The 19,765-nt window shown below is 38.1% G+C and overlaps 1 protein-coding gene across 1 annotated transcript in view; it reads right to left on the reverse strand.

The window, feature by feature from the left end:
* LIN7A (lin-7 homolog A, crumbs cell polarity complex component) overlaps positions 1-19,765 on the reverse strand; it is a 48,223-nt gene that overhangs the window by 7,104 nt on the left and 21,354 nt on the right. Inside the window, exons 3-4 of the mRNA XM_059817098.1 lie at positions 3,224-3,295; positions 629-838 (exon numbers count right to left, since the gene is read on the reverse strand). Of these exons, the coding sequence (XP_059673081.1) occupies positions 629-838; positions 3,224-3,295 (282 nt within the window). The remainder of the gene's footprint in view (positions 1-628; positions 839-3,223; positions 3,296-19,765) is intronic.

Here is a 19,765-nt window from a genome sequence, read left to right on the forward strand (position 1 = left end):
AACACCCCACCCTGAGTATTGACTTACATGAAAAATGACTATGTTAAAAATGTACCTTTTTACTGAAAATACATGCTCCCTGTCTGTGTTTGTTTGCACAGCTGATTTCTCTGACAAAGATATCACAGATGGATGAATGTCACTGAAAGAAATATGGAATGTACCTTCCACTGCCAATCAGCACCAAATGAGCTTACCAAATTTCTTTTGAATTTATGTGTTCAAATGCTCTGAAGGTCACAAGGCTGCACAAGTGCCACTGAAGCATCACTGTGCTTGGAAAGGGCTGTGTGCCTCAGAGGCTATGAAGTGCAAGAACTACAAAGCCGCTTTTACTGCAAAATTTGCAGAATTATCAATTAAGAAAAACATAGTTTCCTTGTAAATTAAGCATGTGGTGTGGATTTAAAACGAAGCTCTTCAAGCACCCTCCATTACAACAGAAATCGTAGTGGCACAAAGTTGTCGATGCAGCTTTGCCTCACTGCACCACAAATGCACACTGAAGGTCTCTCACAAAGCTAAATCTTTTTTTTTCATGTGGCTGCATTTTAAATCACAGTATTAAACCAGCTGTGAAAAATGAAAATCCAGATGAAAATGAAAGCTCTATCAAATTTCCACATACCACTCCATTAACCGAAAGCAGCTGGTCCCCCCGTTTGAGCCCTCCGTGCCTTTCTGCCACTCCTCCAGGAATGATGCGAGAAATATAAATAGGTGAATTTTGTTCCTTTCCTCCCATGACATTAAAGCCCAAGCCTTCATCTGTCTTCGGCAGCTCCACCACTCGCGGGTGTGAATGGCCTTCGCTTGCAGCAAAAGCAGCAACTGTTGCCTGGAAGAAAAAAACGAGTGATTTGGCTGTGTAGGGAGAACACTGATATACACTCTATTGTTCATTTGCAGGAAGAATTTATTGCTGTGAAAACATTTCAGTATCTTCCTCTGACTTTTTCTGATCATCTGAAAGCATTTTAAAAATACTAAGTTCCTTGCCAATGCTTTTGAAATAAAGGAATAAGCAGAGGAATAGAGAGTTTAGGTGACTTGTCAAAGATAACGCAGAAAGTTAGCAGCAGAGCCAGAAGTAGGCACCAGGAAGCCTGACTGCGTGGTGGTGAACACTTATGATCACTAGTGAATTTCTTCTTTTCCTTTTCACAGGGACAAAATTTATTACTGTGGGATAAGATGATGTGATCTCTACTGTGTTCCTAGTTGAAATAAAGTGGATGAACTGAATTGTTAACTCTCTGCTCTGCTTTCAGATGTACGAAATTATTTATTTTATTCTTTGGGCACAGAAAAATATCCTAAAAGGATATTCTTATTTTAAAAAGTTCAATTTATAATCTTTATGAAATCTTGCAACCTAAGTAACTCCTGGAACAGGAATATGAGTTTTTATAATATAATTGGATCAAAACTTTTATTGAAAAATTAGATCTTAAGACAATGGATTTATAAATCAGTTAGAAAAATCCTAGACTGTTAATCTTACTCTGGCAAAAAACCCTACGTAACAAACTGTAAAACTTGCATCCAGAAAAATATTACATCTTATACTTAATTTTTCACTACATGTATTTTCCTACTTATAGATTTCAGTAAATCATTAAATAAACATTAAGAAAATCTTTTATCCTTTTCAACATCTGTTTGTAGTCGGAACTGCTTGAGCAATTCTGCATTACGCTAATGTTTGTTGAGCACCCTAATAATGCCTATGCTTAATGGAAGCTAGTGGATGATATGACATAATGGATCATTCTCAGTTACATGTTTTTGCACATGCAGACCTTGTCATCATGCATACATTTTATGTCAGACATGAATGCACTAGGAGAATGCAATGCAGACAGCCCAGAAATAACCAGGAAATATTGCGATATTGTAACATTGCTCTGTAACCCTGCTGTTCTATATGAATAAGAAATGAGAATGGCAAACACTAATTGGGTTTCTCCCCATTTACTATAAAACATAGCAATAATTTCTATGTTTATCTGCAGTGTACACAAATCGGGATTTCATATACACATTTCTCTGTATAGAACCATATACCTTACAAATTCACATTGTCCATTAACTTTCAATTAGAAGGTTAAAATCAGAAGAACAGCCTACAGAAAAGAACGTTCTATTTAGTAAGGAAAATACACTGCAGTTTAGTGTATTTTAGGTTATTTTCTGGCTACTATACAGCTTGCTTCTCTAAAGTACTGTAGAAATAATTTTGTAACACACTCCCAACCTTCATCTTCTGATACAGCTTTAAATTCAAATCTCTTAACATAAATACATAACAGTAAGATCTTAGTTCCATTAGGATTTCAGGGAGTTTTGCCACTAACTTCACAAGAGTGGGACCATAAAGAAATATCTCTAAAAAAGATGTATGGTTTTTGCAGGTTTACCTGTTTTGCATAGTATTTGCTATACCACCCAGAAGATAACGTTGAGTACAAAATGATAATGGGAAAAAGAAAGCCATGGTGGATCTCCCTGGTTTGGAAGCATCTATGTTTGTGCAAGTTATGAAAATACAGAGCATATTTCATACTGGCAAATAGAATGTCTTCTTTCATGGTTGTGTGAATTCCTTTAGAAAATTATCATTTTCGTAATAGCAGTAATGTAACTGTCATGGTCTAAGGATATGAGAAAGGCAGGTCCACATGGACAAAGAGATAATATATTTTATTAAAACAGGTAATGCATCAGAAAAAATGGGCTTGCATTTGGCTGTGGAGTCTCTTGATCAGGCCATTTTTGTCACTGTTTTTCCTTACCACTTGCTCAGTACCTACAGTTTCCATTAGTTAAAAGTGGAATTTTGACTGTTTAGTTTCTATCTGTCTCCCAAATCATTGTGTCCTCTCTGGATAAGCTGTATGGGAAAATAGTCCATTAAAATATTGGTTGTTGCAGGCAGACTTCTATAGAATGAACCAGTAGATTTGCTTTTGCAAAGCAACTTTTCAAAAAGCATCAAATTCCATAAAATCATTCTCTTTTCTTAAGCTACAGAAGCAGCATAAAGGTTGAAATTTTCCATTATGATTGTTACCTGGGAAGTAGCACTGGTTCTAGACTCTGGGCTGCCACTGATGTCTAAATTTTCTTACAGTGTACACACGAATACCTGAAACACACACGCGCACAGTCAATTACTAGGTCACTTTGGTAACACGTATTTCAACAGTTGCACGGATCCTACCTTTGCAGTGGCCCTGGCTCGGAATTCGGGGCAGCCATTAACAGTTATGGTTTCATGCATGTATTGATACACCTAAAATGTTCATGAAAATAAAATTAAATTAATTATAGAAGCAAAAAAAGGACTTTCTATTAACCCAGACAGGGCAGTCCCTTTCCCTCATAAGACTACATTTCATTAATGCTGTATTCATGCATCACATAGTTGAGCGTCTGCTAAACTTGTGCATGATTAGGTTTATAGAAACCATCAATCTGTGTTTCTCATGACACTTTGCAAACTTAACTGTGCATCTTCCAGTATGATTCTCTTCCCACCTCCAGCACATCATTTCCCAAAGCCATGACAGTTAGGTTCTATGTTATAAAAAATTGGTGTCTCCTTGCAATTGATTTGAATGCAGATGATCTGAAGTGGTTTGAGTGGTGTCTTAGCCTCCACCGATGGCTTCTTCATTCTTTGAACTTTCCTATGAACTAAAGATTTAGGAGGCTGATGTCAAAAAAAATAGTCAGTTGCTCAGGTTACAGGTGCTGAAGAATGGAAGTGAATATTAAATTTTGGAGAAAGGTCACAGTATTGGTTGCCATCAAGCATAGCTAGAAATGGGGAAAAGGGCTGGCAGTCTGGTAGGTCAGACATGGACAATGGGTAAGATCATCCTTTATGACGGAACTGTACATTTAGATAAATTGCATAAAATCAACATTGCCAATATGTACAACTTTCTGTCTGTTGTTTTTTCTGGTATACACTCTTGGCCCATTCTCCCTTTTAAACAACTTCAGTAAGGAAAAAGGAAAATGCTCTCTCACATTGCCATTGTTCTCTAGACTTGTTGGACTCTTGGATGAAAAATATCAAAAAATGCCTTGATACTAGCCAGTTGTTTTGCAATCAACCTGAAAAATTACAAATATTTGCATATAACGTATGGACAGTTTTTCAAATACAAAGGTGAATGCAAACAAACAAAACATTTTATTTAGTTTTCTTATAAAGCCACCAAACCCAAAAAAATGTTTCTATATGCCACTGATTTACTCTGGGCATTTTCTTGACCTACTTCATAAGGAATTTTGTCTTTTCATGTGCTTTATGTCTCAGGTTGCATTCCTCAGAGAGAACCTTTGCTGGTAAAGTATGTTAGCTTTTACAGCAATCTCTTTCTTAGGGTCCTTGAGGAGTGCAGATTCAATCACACTTTCCAAAATATATTTACCTTTCACTGATTTGGTGGTACTTTAGCAGGAGTGCTAAAACTTCCCTCTTTGGTAATGTAAATGTTACTTTGGCAGACAAGGTGTCAGATCCTGTACTTAATTGACCTATAAACCACAGCTTGTCCCATTGATAGGTGAAACTTCCCCATCCCCCTGTCCTGATGACTTGTTATGCAGTATCATAATGATGTATTTCTCCCCACTGAGCCTGTTATTATAAAACCTACACACTGACAAACATACTGCTACAAACACCTAAAGGGAATGAAGATGTGTGGCTCATTTCTGATCTCAGTGGACAGACATAGCAGTAATCAGACACTCTTGAGTAGTAAAATGTTTGGGATGACTGATCCCCAAACCTTTTTTGAGGGATATCATACACAAGGGAAAGGCAAAAAAGGAAAGGAGATAACAAATGCAATCCATTTTAGAGATCTAAAATACGCTAAACACTTGCAAAATACAGCAAAAAGGTTATTTGTCTTGACTATTGTCAGCACATAAGTAATTCTAGGACTTAATTCAGAAAAACTCAGGCCAGTGAAGAAAACTGAGACAAGGGAAGCATGCTGAAAAGTTTCCTGCTTTCTCAATTTGAAATGAAATCTTGCTTCCATTGGTAACATTGACATTGTCCTCAATAGAGGCCAGGATTTTGCCCTTAATTTTAAAAATATATGGAAAAAGAAAGCTCTTTTATAGCCTCTAAAGGATGTCTGGTTTGTTCTGTCTTTGTACTGGATGATGTCATCATAAAAATGGATTGAGTCTACATACTCAGCATTATCCTGCAGTTCAGTGTTTATTGTGTTATGTTGTAGAACATATTCTTATGTAGTTATAAGAACAACTACTACATTATATAAGAACAATACCGTGTAATTGCAGTAATGAATCATTAATTACTTGTTACATCAAAACCCATACTGTATTGAACCACTGATAATGCTGTATTTTCTTGATATCTGCAGGTTCCCCTTAAAGCATAAGAGCTGATTGCACATATCGTTTTTGCTTGCACAGCTATAGATGCTGTGGCTGGCTATAATGTCTAAAAGCATATATTTGATTATTGATCTGTTATGACACTAAATTGTTTCAAAAACAGGTCACAAGATTTTGGATATAAGAACAGTTACTAGAAGTTCTTTAAAATATTCATTACTAACGTAGAATATCACAAAAGTGAGCTGATAATGATACATTCGTGTGATTATTGGCTAGGTTTGATGTCATGTAACTCCATATTGTCTGCATCCTACCAGTATGTAGCTAGTAGGCTTCATAATATCCAATATCGTGGTAACTAATTTGTATACTGGTGAAAGAACAAACTCAGTAGTGTGTGATTCAACTAGTATGTTAAAAAAGAAACAACTGACTCAAAAACTTCTGAAAAATACGATGAATAATGTTATATAATCCTTGTGTTCATCTGTAAATTCTCAAAGATAACGGATTTAAAATGGTGTTCTGCGAACAGTTATCACTGATCATAATATTTATAGCACAGTTCTTAGGAAAAGAAGTCTTGCGTGTCAAATCTCACTCTCTATAAGCAACAGATGTGACCAGTCTTGAATGTCTGCTTGAGACATTCGTAAATCTAATTCTACTATTTGACTGTTACACGTTGTGCTGGTTTTGGCTGGGGTAGAGTTAATTTTCTTCATAGCAGCTAGTATGGGGCCATGTTTTGGATTTGTGCTGGAAACAGTGTTGATAAAGCAGGGATGTTTTAGTTACTGCTGAGCAGTGCTTACACAGAGTCAAGGCCTTTTCTGCTTCTCACACCACCCCACCAGCGAGTAGGCTGGGGGTGCACAAGAAGTTGGGAGGGGACACAGCCGGGACAGCTGACCCCAACTGACCAAAGGGATATTCCATACCATATGATGTCATGCTCAGCATATAAAGCTGGGGGAAGAAGAAGGAAAGGGGGGATATTCGGAGTGATGGCGTTTGTCTTCCCAAGTAACCGTTATGCGTGATGGAGCCCTGCTTTCCTGGAGATGGCTGAACACCTGCCTGCCCATGGGAAGTGGTGAATGAATTCCTTGTTTTGCTTTGCTTGCACGCGTGGCTTTTGCTTTACCTATTAAACTGTCTTTGTCTCAACCCATGAGTTTTCTCACTTTTACCCTTCCGATTCTCTCCCCCATCCCACCAGAGGGGAGTGAGCGAGCGGCTGTGTGGTGCTTAGTTGCCAGCTGGGGTTAAACCATGACACACGTTTAATGTAATTTGAGTTTAAGAAGGATAAAACACACACCTACATGACTTTCTTATTAGTAAGTCAATTTAACAACCAAACACAGATTAACTGTACCTGTTTTACCAAGTCCCTTAAACTCTCTGTAGCATTCAGATCTAATCATTGCTCATTCTAGCAATGCACAAAAACCACACTGAAGTCCATAAATAATCGTTTGCCTGTAGTCACACTAACCCCTTTATCTACGCTGTTCTCAGCACCACCTTAGCCATGATTGGTGCACAATGAATCCATTCTGCTTCCTATTCTATGTACACACAACAGATAAACTGAAAATGCTCTTTGTTCTCAAACTAAATAAGGTGGCATTTAAATCCTCCCAGAGTGGAATATCACTTTTTGTTCAATCCATTGTACATGACAAGTAATTGAAATGGTTTTATAAAATCTTTCCTTTCAGTGCCTACTCTTACCTGTACATCTGATTGATTACATTTTTAGCATACAGCGATTCTCCTGAATCTAACAATGTCATCCTTGAGAAGTCCTTATAAGCTCTCTGTAGATTTCCTTATTTGGACAAAATATCACTTAGTACAGAAGAAGACCAAGGTGCAGAATTTAATTATAAATATTTGCTCCTTTAGGATATTTACTACAGAAGTCTTTTAAAGCAGTGACTTTTGTTGACCATGACAGATGAATCATTTCGAAAGACATCATTGTGTAATACGAATGAGTTGAAGAAAGACAACATATCACAGAATCACAGACTGGTTGATGTTGGAAGGGGCCTCTGGAGGTCATCTCGTCCAACCCTCAAGCAGGTGGCTCAAGCAGGGCAACCTGGAGCCGGTTGCCCAGGACAGTATCTAGACGGTTACTATATGTTACCAACTTGAAAAAGAGCTGCATATCTATTTTTGTATGTACAGCTATTTCTTTTTAGAGTGTCTAGAAGGCTACATGGGTGTTTAGTAATATTTGCTGACAGGCTCCATACACAGTCTGATGGTCTTGTGGCTAGGGAAAAGAGTTTCCACAATTCATTAATAATAGAGATTACATTATAGGTGAAATGTCAATGTTTCAAGACACAAAGCTGCAGCTGTAAGGTAAATGGTAATGTTTCAGATAATTTTCCCTCACAGCAATTTCTACCAAGATTGTCAGTGTCGGTACACTGAACATTCATTGGGTAAAAGCGTGCTGCAGGAAGGGGTTTGTTCACACAGCTCTCATTTGGGCTGTGGGGCTAGATGAACACGGCTTTGTTTTCTCTTTCCTGTTGTGCAGAGAATACAACACTCCCATCAAGAAATACTCCTGAAAGCACAAATATAGATCTCAGACTTTTTCAGCTTCTGCAGGTAGTTTCCTCAGACACCATAATCTAAAGTTATTCTCCCACAGTACTCAAAAAATACAAAAAGAGTGAGGGAAGAAAATTACAACTAGAAAATCTGAACTTGGAAGTGAATCTTCCTTGTACTGTGGCAGCTCTTGCTGGCTCAGAGAAATGTACATTTTATTACTTCTCCCAGCAGGAGCTGTAGTGAGTCAGATGCAGCAGGTATTATTGTTATGTCATTGGTCCTCATCCCCACACTTTCAGCTGGGAGCCAAAGCAGCTGGTTTAGCATTACTGAAGCACAGGCTGCCTTACAGGTACTTTAGGAGTTAGCTTCTTAACAGAAATCACTCCATACGGACTCATAACAAAGCAGCACGTACTGGGCTGGCCTATTTAAGTCAATGAGAAGCTTTAGGAGGAGGTCCAGGAATAACAGCAGCCTGTTTTATAAATGTAGCTAGAAGCAGCATTCTGTTTACAACCTGAATGATGCAGTATCTTTTCTGCTGAATTCCAGAAGTTACAATTTAATTAAACAGATTTTGTTCCATTAACTTCTGTAAGAGGTATTCAACACTTCCTCGCCTGATGAAGTATTATGTATTTCTAAGTGCAACTGTACCTACAATAATGACGCTCAATAGACTTTAGAGCAACTTGGTGTAAACATCAGAAGGGAAGAGGCATGAGGCAGAAATCATTTTGCAACAATGAAAAAGTGTTCAAAAAAACCCACAGACAAAACTCAAGACAGAGTACATCGTAATTTAGACCTGTGAAGTAGCAGGCCCAGATACCTTTTCTGAGATTTATAAGTGAGGAATTAACCTTTTTGAAGATGTTGGGGGTTTCTTAGCACATGAGATAACATATGTAAGAAGTAGTAATCAGCTGTGTTTCCACAGTGCCTGCAGTATGATAATATATAGAAAGACACAAAAGTCCTCCTTCAAGAAGTCACAACCTAAGTAAGTGCCATAGGTAAGCAGGTTAAAGCTAGAATGAAGAAGCAACCTGCAAAGAGATTGATAAGCTATGTTTAACACATATATCAGCATCGTCTGGGTTTAGTTTCTTTACTTCATCTGCCATATTTTTTGTTGCTTCATTGTAGAAGAGAATTGTATATCTATTTTTGGAAGAATTCTTTCAAGGAAGGGAAAACAGGAGCTTGACAAACAGTACAGAGGGGACAGTTAGTATTGGAATAACCAGTGCAAAGATGACATAATTGGTTTCACTGCATTTATGTAGTCATGTCAATGGAACAGTATACATATATGCATCCTTGCAGAACTGAGGCTAAGCTATAAAAGGGAAATTTTTATTTACTTACACCTCAGTATGATGCTTCTGCCATCAACTGTGCTGAATCCCTGTCTTCCTAATTGCCTTCATATGTTGGAAGGGATGAAGTAAATATTTCTCCTTTCTAAGATGTCAAGTGGAAAGGAGTATCTCAATCAGTCTTTTACCATGGTGAGAAGAACTCATGTCTGTGTGTTTGTGCTTTACTCAGCATAGATGCTGGCCTCTCTCCTCCCATCTTCCCAAAATCTGCAGCTGATTCTCAGACCTTTAGCCTCCCTCTGACCTAAGAGGTAACACCCGTGTATCATGTCATTTGGTCCTTGGAGCAGGACACCTGCCCCTGTGACACGGAGAAGTTACAGTGCAAAGGTGCACTGGAGAGCTGCTGACATCCACTGTGGTGCCCATGAATGTCTTGTTTCTGAGGGCAAACTTCCACCTGCAGCACAAACCAGTTGTGTCTTTTTCCCCCCTCTACTTTGTTTTCATAATTTTTACCTCTTCACATTCTGTTTGGCATTTTTTCCTTCCCCTCAACCTCTTGCCTGTATTTTCCACTCTTAACACAATACATTTATGTCTGTGGAGGGGAATGCATTGGGTGGTATGCCTGGACAGACTCCCCAAGACCTGTACTTCAGCACTCAATTCAGATCATACTTCTACCGCATCAGTGGGCAAGGACGTTTTAAATGCTGCAGAGATCAGGAGGGACTCTGGTCACCTTTAACCTCTTGTACACCATAAACCCTGGAATTTCAGCTGGTAATTTCTGCACCAATCACAACTTTTGCTTGAACTACAGAGTCTTTAGAAAGGTCTGTGAATTTCAAGCCTCCAGCTTGTTTAGGAAATTGGTCAACTGGTTAACAGCATTTCCATTAAAAATGGATTATTTCTAAGCTAAATTTGTCCAATTTCAAGTTATAACTGTTGGATGTAATTGGGTCTTTTTCATCTCTTCCAGTAATATCTCTTTCTTCTCCACTGGAAGTATTTGTAGGTCTTTGTCTTATTTTGGATATCTGTGCCCTTTATGATAGGTTTGTCAAGATTTCAAACAGTATTTGCTTTTCTACAAAATAACCCACAAACCAATCTAATTGTCCATTTAAGATGACACCTGAACAGATGAGGACATAAAAGAAGGAAAACAAGTCAAACACAATCAAAAGCATATGTTAGCAGTGTGGAGGTATGCAGCTTACCAGACCACCCTTCCTCTTTCAGTAATGACTTTTTACCTCTGTAACCTTACTCAAGCTGAAAACCAATGTAGTGGAGCGCTTCCATCCAGCTATAAACCTGTGGTAGCTCAACGAAAATGGAAAATCTCTAGTGATGGTGTGTCTAGTTTTGTATCTCTTGAATATCAAGTGGGATTTATGGTTTTGTGCTTGTGTTCTGCTTTTTTAAATTATCTCACGTGATAAGCATGCTCAAGAAAGCATGGCTACATCATAAAAGAATGTTTTTTCCACCAGAGCTACAGTCTCTAGCTGAGATACTGTACTAAACATGGTCATACACTATAGCCCAGAAGACAGTAGTTCCACAGGGAAGTTGAAAGCAGGCTGATTTTCTTTTCTATCTATCAAGTTGACTCAAAAAAAAAGGTAACGTTGTTTTTTCATTGTGTTAATAGCTACTTTTATCTTTGGTAGTTAATTAAAAAAATGGGGAAGGGGCTAGTCTGGATGACTGAAGAACAAGAGAATTTGAGAAGACTGTCTTTCTAAATTGCAGTCCTTGCGAGGGATATTGACAACCTCAGAAAACCACTGACTGTGGAAGAACACCATGGATGCCATGTATACACACCACAACTTCAAGGTTACAATAAACTTAGATTCTTCTTAAACAAGATTGTTTGAGCAAATGAATCACAAAGGCCCATTTTGTTATAGGCCTAAGCCATGTGTTTGATAAATCCCAACAGAAGCAGAATTAGGCAATCTCACCATGAACCATATTCACAGTGTATACTGTACATCATCTTCATTTTGCCCCTGAGAGGAAGCTGACAAAAGGTCTTCCTTCGTCAGTGTCAAAAGGACGAGTCGATGGATGCCTGTGAGTACTGTGAGGTTGAAATGGTTGAAAAGTACCTTTGAGAGGAAGGTATGTGATATATTATAGGGCCTACTGGAAGTACCAAAAGGTCTGTATTACGTAAGTTATTTCCTGCAGCTACTGAATTTGGACAACTCATAGAAAAAGCAGCTTTGTGAGAACTAGTCTATATTAATGAACTATTTATATCTGACAGAATGTGGCCATTCAAGGTTGCTGGCATTCTGAATATTTTTACATGATTTAGCCTGTGAGCTGTTATATGATTGCATCAGGAAAACTGTTGGAGTCCATTTTCAAAACCAAACATCTGTATCGTTTTCACAATTGTCATAACAATCCCTTTCCATGAAGTAACACTGCATGTATGTTGCCACATTCAGTAGGGATGCTAACCCCTTAAAACACTCAAACCTATAAATTAAATTCAAGTCTTGTTTAACAACCGGAGGAGATGAGACAGTTTTAATTTCAGAACATGTGGAAAAAATATTATGAATGTTGGCTTTTACATTTTCATAGAGGATATTTTATTTAAAAGTTTCCATTTTTGGAGGGCAGGGGTTATGGACGAAACTAGGTCAGTTTTACCAAAGTAAAAAAAAGATCCAAATCTTGATGCATTATTAAGCTGTCCTCAGGCAGTAGGAAAAAACCAGCACAGGCCTGAAATATTGTTAAAAATAAATGAAATATAATCACCGTAAGGGTATAATATTTTAATTTAGGGTGGAATACTTTATGGAGGCTCCAGTTAAAATGCCATTTTTTCATTTTTTGTGTGGAAAAGAGTGGTGCTCACTCCGCTCTGACAGTATCTGTGTTGCTGTCTAAAAGCTGAACCAAGTTTTGGTCCCTGAGTTCTTGCCATATGAGGCTGTGCCTGTCCAAGAAACAACCCAACAGGGGTTACAGGCTGGGGCCAGAATCTCTTTCCTCCCTTCTGCATGAGCAGAAGAACATAGCAGATGTACCAGGAAATGCATGCTGTCACATCCTCTGCACATATTGGATGGGTCAGTTGAAACACTCCTGGTGTTGCTGTTAGGACACACAAGACCTCTGTGTGCCCTCTCTTCTTCCCTTCAATGTCGATTCTGTCTGGAAACATCACTCTGACATTGTAAAGTCAATAGGAAGTTGCTTGGCACCCTCTTAAGAATAATGAAAAATAGCCTTTTATTTGCAAATAAAAATTACTTACATGACGAACAATAAAAATATGATTGGGTCATTCAGTTTATTTCATGTCCCTTACACACTGTTCTGTACTCTGCTCTAAGTCAATGGCAACTACGATCTGGCGTCTTTGAAGACAATGTCATAGGTGTCTCAGAAATCGTATCCTTTGTAATTGCTAAACCTTAGGAAAATACTGTCCTGAAAGTCTCTTTTGCTGCTTCTATTGCAATATACTGGGATCAAAAGAAATAGCAATGTTTGTGATTAGTTAATTCCCGTAAGACCACTTGGAATTCATAGCTCATAATTTAAAACTCTTTCTTAGACCTCACTGCCAGTTGCTTTTGAGTTCAAAAATATGCGAAGCATTAATAAACACTAATTTCCTCCACTTTATCAGTAAGTCTGTACATACACTGTTGAGGCTGCTGTATGCAAAAGCCATATTCCAAACATTAACAGATTTGGCAAAACCTTGCCAAAATCAGTACCTGGATGAAACATAACATAACCTGAGTCCGTCATGCAAGTTCATCTCAAGTGTTCCTATTGAGCTGAGAAGGCAGAGAGAAGGAAGGAAACTGCTGATGTTTCTTGTTTTAAATATCAACAAAAAATGTTGGAATTTTAAAACAGTTTTACAATTTCTTTTCTTTTCTGAAGGCACAACTAAAAAATGGAGATTGAGCAGCATTTCTCAAGAGTCTCATTGGTGACTTCAGCTCAGCAGAAGCAGAGGGATACTGAGGCTCCATCAAGGCAGAAACAGTGGTGCAGTGGCTTCCAACAACCTGTCAGCGTAAATATTCCTCGGTAGTTCACCTTGCTCCTGATTTCTCTCAAGAGGGAACAGGAGGCTTGAGATGAACTGCAGCAGAGGCTATTCTGTTTACTCTTAAGAGTTTTATGTAATCAAATATGATACGGCAACAATAAACTAAAATGATGAGGAAAACAAAAAAGATGCTGAGGTGCATCACCCATGTACCACTGGAGTCACCTTCTGCAGCACATGCAACTGCAGCCATGTGCAGAACTAAGAACATCACCTGAGCACCACTCACCAGGGTTTTAGTAAATATGGTACAGTGATCCAGATAAACTGTAACATGAACAAGAGATGTCATTGCTTTGATTCCATACATTGCAGGACTCTTGCAGCACTAAAACATTTATCTTTTGTGAAAGGCACAACTATGCAAGCAGAGCACAAATGTGAGTAGATATATAGCCATCAGCTGACTCTGAAAATTGATCTTTAATCAAAACCAATGGGAGAAAGCACTGATTAAAGACCAGTGATACAGTCTGGTCCCAGATTCTGGGTACTACATCTGTGAAATCAATGTATTTAGCTCTAGGCAGCTAAAAAAAAGTGACAACAGCAGCTGTTTTAAATCTCCTGCAGTGAAGTCATGGAAGTCGTAGGGACTCAGTAATTGCACAGAGACTTAATAATGCCTTCTCTCAGATAATGCTTGGGCAGCTTGGTAAATTCATATAATTGCCATTAATGAAGGCCATCTGCTGAATGACAAGGTAATCATTCCAAAAGTTCTCATTCATGCCATTCAGGGCTTGCAAGCAACAATGTAATGCTTCAATCACTTATAGTAAAGTAGTAAATGAAACTTCATTGTTTTTCAAAATTTGCGTAATTTCTGGTTACACTCACCCTAAAAAATAGCACATATTTTAACACAGTAGGGTAATTTTATAAAAAAAAAATATTTCTGTGTTTACTGCTAACTTAAGCTTTTCTGCTGAACTTTCTAAATGCCTAATGCAGCGTGGTGGCAACACAAAAGGCAGGCAGCCCATCTTTTGAAATTTGATTTTTTTTCTGCCCTAATTTACATACATTACAAATCCTTCTATCAACTCATCATTATAGATACAGTACTTGTAATCAGCTGGGGGAAAGCAAAACTCTGTAAAACATGAAAACATTACTACTTTGCCATACCATCATCTTCCAATGAAGCTAAGTAATGCCCTTTCCAAACAGTGATTGAGGCACTGATTTAGTGGAAATTTTTATCATTATTTTATGTGGCTTTTCATTGCTGGGACACTGGTAATGGAAAAGGGGTGGAAAGGTACAGCAAACAATTCTTGCAAATGCTACACAGCCCCAGAATTCAGGTAAGCTGGGCTGGTTCAGCTGACATTATAATACACCCCAATATATAAAAAAAGATAAAATGCTGAAACTTTACAATTAGCATCCAGAAATGCTAATTTTAATGAAAAGGTACAAATCAATCCATGCATAAGCATACGAAAATCTGAATGAATTTGGTCAATTTGCACAATTCAGTATTTGCTACTGCATGAGTGCTACCGCTAAATTAATGGTGCAGTAATTCTGAATAAGCTATCTGGAATACCAAAACAAGGTGTAACAAGGTATCAGATTAACCTAAGGAGAACTTTGCTTCCCAGCCAGTCTAATGGGGCATCATGCTAATATAACCATACTGCTTTTATGACCTGAGTTACAAATCTGAGTTGATAAATCTCGCTCGCTTTACTCATATAAGTTGTCTATTGCCCTTTTGTTTAATAGTTGCCGTATTAGTAAGTCCAACATACCACTTTTGCTTAATCCTGACCAACACCTCCATTTGCATGGGTAAATGGGACTTTAGACATCAGGCTTCCTCACAGTTCTGCGCTGTGAATTATAGCAGTAAGTCTTCTTGAAACATTTCCTGCCCCCCCGCCCCCCCACCCCCCACGAAGTTGCATCTTGTAATTTAAAAACTTCAAAAGCTGGGCTTGCCCTGTGGAGATGAGAGACTGACTGGAATTGTATTCCTCATTCTGTAACAATTACTCAGCTCCCAGTGAAAAGAAAGAGTAACACAGGACAGGATTTGAACTCTGGGGCTGCCCTCAGTGCCAACCAAGAGCGTTTGGCCTGGTGAACCTCTGTTTTTACAGGGAATAGGATTCATCAGGCAGAAAACAATGGAAATCTGGTTTCAGAGGCTAGGTCTGGGAGGTGGAGGAACATTATATTGCAAACTGAACAAACAAATCTAGAGATTCTTGAAACACAACGAAACCAAGACTTTAAATGACTCCTACATTAAAATCCTAAATGACTGTATTTTGTGTTCCTTTTAAGAAACGATTGTCAGTGACCCAGTCCTGCAAAAGTGCTCTTCTGTGATGACCTGATATTTTGGTGGGAGTCATAAGATAACAGAATGAAATAATGGTTATTTTTGTGCATCTGGTTGCCACACCACATTTTTATAGACTTTCTGATCTGACTGATTACTTTTGGTACTGATAAATGCTTCACCATAGGTATTCACCAGTCAGATTTTCTTTTGAATAATATCCACAGAGAAAAACATTAGATTTAATCTTGAAATGGAAAATGGAGTAGTGAAGGAAGGCTGGGAGGAAAGTGAGATACACCTGAATTTTATATATTTAACATACAGAAATAGAAACTTGAGAATCAACCTGAAAGAAAACTTCTGCTCATCAGGAGATGCATGGGTTTATCAAGCTGTATCGTTACTCTCCTGGTGTTTCAGTACCAATTATCAGATGTTAACAGTAAATGAAATTCCTATAATCTGCTAAGGTATGCCACATTTTCTTGTTGATTATTCTCTCTGTGTTTTGCTCAACTGTTTATTCTATCTTCTGTGCCTACAGCTCTTTAAGGTTTCTTGCCAGACCAGAAGTTCACCTTATCTTACAGTTCTTGTAACTTCCCTCTTGCTGACTTACAACAATTAAAGTCACTTTATCAATTTAGGTTGCCTAGTTTTAGGTTGCATGTGAATGTACCTTCTCAGTAGTTCAACTATGCGTTCGCTTTCACTGCCTTGCCCTTCATCTATTCCAGTAATCCCCCGGGAATCAAAAGCCTATAACATAGCAACAACTTTGAATAAACGGCAAAAACACATGGAAGGGTAAAGGACTTAATGGTATAATGGACAGGATTCGTGCATCTTTTGCCAGGTGACAAGGCTATAGACGGCTAATTAATCTTCATGTAGCTAAGGAGCTTTTGAAGCAAGTAATTTTAAAATGCCATTAAAATATTTTTCAAAACTCAATTTTAATGTGACCAGACTTCAGTTAACTTGTTTTCTGGTCTAGGGGTCTTCAGGTGAAAAGGGAATACTGAGGCCATTACATATTTCAATTATTTCCATTATTTTCAGAGCTGATATGTATTCTTGCCCCATGCCAGACAGAGCATTTCAGTTGGTGGTACTTGTATTTAGCTAAGCGAGAACCGTTAACCACCATTTCCTGACATAGCATCCTAGAAAAATGCCAAAGTACTTCTACTTAAATTTCATTCACTCAGTCACTTTAAAAAGATTTTATTTCTATGGGATATTACTGCGGGGATTTGAACTAGTGGGTTGATTTACTAAATAAGTTCCCATAAATACAATTCATTACAGCCATTGAATAGATTCCTACACATTACATTGGAATGTATGTCATCTAGTAAAATATCTCATACTTTTAAAAGTGATCATAAAAGTGACCTCCTGCTTGTAGAAGGGACAAGTCACATTCAATCAATACTGTGTGGATTTTTTTTTATCTTTGATCCTTTCACCTGCCCTCAGCCCGATACTGAGTTTCTCTGGGACATATTTTAACAATCAAACTCACTGGATAGTTAAATGTCCATAATTTCTTAGAAAATTTATTTTCCAAAGCTCCTTCATTATGGAGTTTATAGGACTACAGGAGTCAGCCTTAACCCCCTTTACTAGATTTTCTGATGAAAGAAAGTTAGGCTCAGATCTTGCATTATACAATGAACACACCACACTGCAGATCTGAATCTCTGCATATGTATAATAAGCAGCCTCTTCCAGAGGCATACTAATACAAAGCCTGCCACTGCTTCTCATCCCCTTTCAATTACTCCTACCGACTGCTCACACCCGGTCTGCTTCACTGCTTTCTCCAGGAAGGCTATTGTGTTCCAAACAACTCCCACTTTTCTTGTTACTTCCAACTTACTGTTGTGCTTTCTCTTGTAAGGTCAACAACTTTTCTCCTGTAGTCTATGTAGGTGCTAATAAAGGGAATTAAAAGCTAGTCACCACACTCTCACGTCTTGCACTCTGGATAATAGAAGATAAACAATGGGAGGGAGATTTCTGTCTAACCTCAGCTATCTCAAGCTCAAATACACTCAGAAAAGACTGTACTGTTCAATAAAGTATCTATCAGTCTTCCATAAACGCCAGTGTACATGAAGGACATGCAAGAAGTGCATCCCTGATTAATGGCAAGACTCAGCTCCGATACCCTCCAAGCCGTTGCTGCAGTGCTTGCAGATGTCTAACAATGTAACGTGGCCAAAATATTCCATGCTTTTCTTATTATTTTTTTTAAAAAAACAGAATAAATTATTTTCTGCAGTTTTCCAACAACTCTTCAACTGGTGGAAAAAAAGAGAGCTACAGTCTAAACATTTGCAAGGGCTTAAAGTAAGTGAAAAGAGGAGCCACATGCTGAACAACCTTAATTACTAGCAATGTATATATGTCAATTCTCCCACTCTCCCTAATGGAAAGATTTGTTACTGGGCCTTTTATATGCAAACATTTCTTCTAAGAAAAGATTAACATACATAGTGATGAATGGCATTAATAATTCTTTTGCATGTAGAAATTTTGTTCTCTGATAGTGATATCTTAGATTGATAGGTTGTATTATAGATATTACGTATTACTTATGTAAAAAGAAAGAAATGTTTTTGTTTATGAAGTTGGTAGAACTGATCTAACTGCTTGTTCATCATCACTCAATTCTTGTGTATCAACTAGCTACAGGGTTCTTAAAGTTACTATTATTTGGTTGTAAGAATCTAACAGCAATTAGATAGCCTGTCATGTGCAGGTTGTCTTTACACAACACTCTATAAAGTCCTTATGTGCCACTGAGACAATTTTGTCAAAATCTACTTTCAGTTCACTGAACTGAGAGTGCATTTGTCTAAGCCATTTTCATACATCCTAGGTGCTGTACTTGTTTCAACAAGCTTTGTGTTTGCTTCTACTAAGACTATTTTCCAGAGATGAATATAAATTTGGCAAGATTTCACTGATGATGCTGCAAAGATTGAAAATTGCCTTTAATAATTGGAGTACCAGGCTCTGCTATCTGGGGAAAAACCCCACAATTTTTCAATGCTTTGTGGTCAATTAAAGAAGCATTTAGTTGGTTAAATGAAAGGACTAGTCAGAATATCAGCTTTTCAGGGTACATAGTACCATTATTTGTTGTCATGAAACACTATTCCCTTTAAAAAGCCTTGAAAACTGCCATTTAATTAAGTGGAAGCCTTTCTCTGTTTCTCACACTGAAGAATATATTCCATAAAAGAAAGAGTGTGTTGCATTTTGCTTATTAAACTAATGTGTTTTTCTTTCTCTTTTCCTTCCTTCCAGCCACCCAGCAGTCCACTTAATCAATGTGCTGCTGTTGCCTAGTTATCAGGAGTTCAGTCCTGCTACCATTGAGGGAACATTAGATTCCCCATTGATTTCAGTGAGGGAGGATTAGTTCCAGGCAGTAGATAGATAAACTGAAACAGAAGTTCTTACAGATTTTCTGCTGAAAAGATGTTGCCTTCATTAGGGCATTTAGAGCTGCTTCTGGCTGGCAGGCCAACACCACCCAGTTTAGTAGGTAAGAAATCTGACATGATGTTGTATTAATTCTGTTTCTGTCTAAGAAACTTCTAACAGAAGTATTTGTAATTTAACTGCTTTAAAAATACTGCTTGTATGCATGTAGGAAGGGAGGTGCTTTTTCTACAGCTTGATGAGAAGAAAACAATCATCATTTACCTTCTGTTGGGCAGAGCTTAGGAAGGCCCCTGACCACGGCTGGCAGGGTAATGATCACAGTTCTTAGCAATCTGACAAGGACTTCTGACATGTAGAGCAAGACCCACTGGGACCTGACCACTGACTTCAACGGCAAGATTCCTGTCGGCTTCAGTTAACTTCAGTTCTTGCACCATTTGTCTCTCACTGCAATCTGATTTTATCAGCACATCCCTGTCACACACCTGAGCTCAAAGGAGAGGCATTTAAGCTTGCACTGACCCAACTTGGCATGTCCCCATATCCCAGCACAGTGCTGTACAGGTTAGCACAGACCCTGAAACA

This window comes from Gavia stellata, chromosome 4, assembly GCF_030936135.1.
Source record: "Gavia stellata isolate bGavSte3 chromosome 4, bGavSte3.hap2, whole genome shotgun sequence".
Taxonomy (NCBI): Eukaryota; Metazoa; Chordata; class Aves; order Gaviiformes; family Gaviidae; genus Gavia; species Gavia stellata.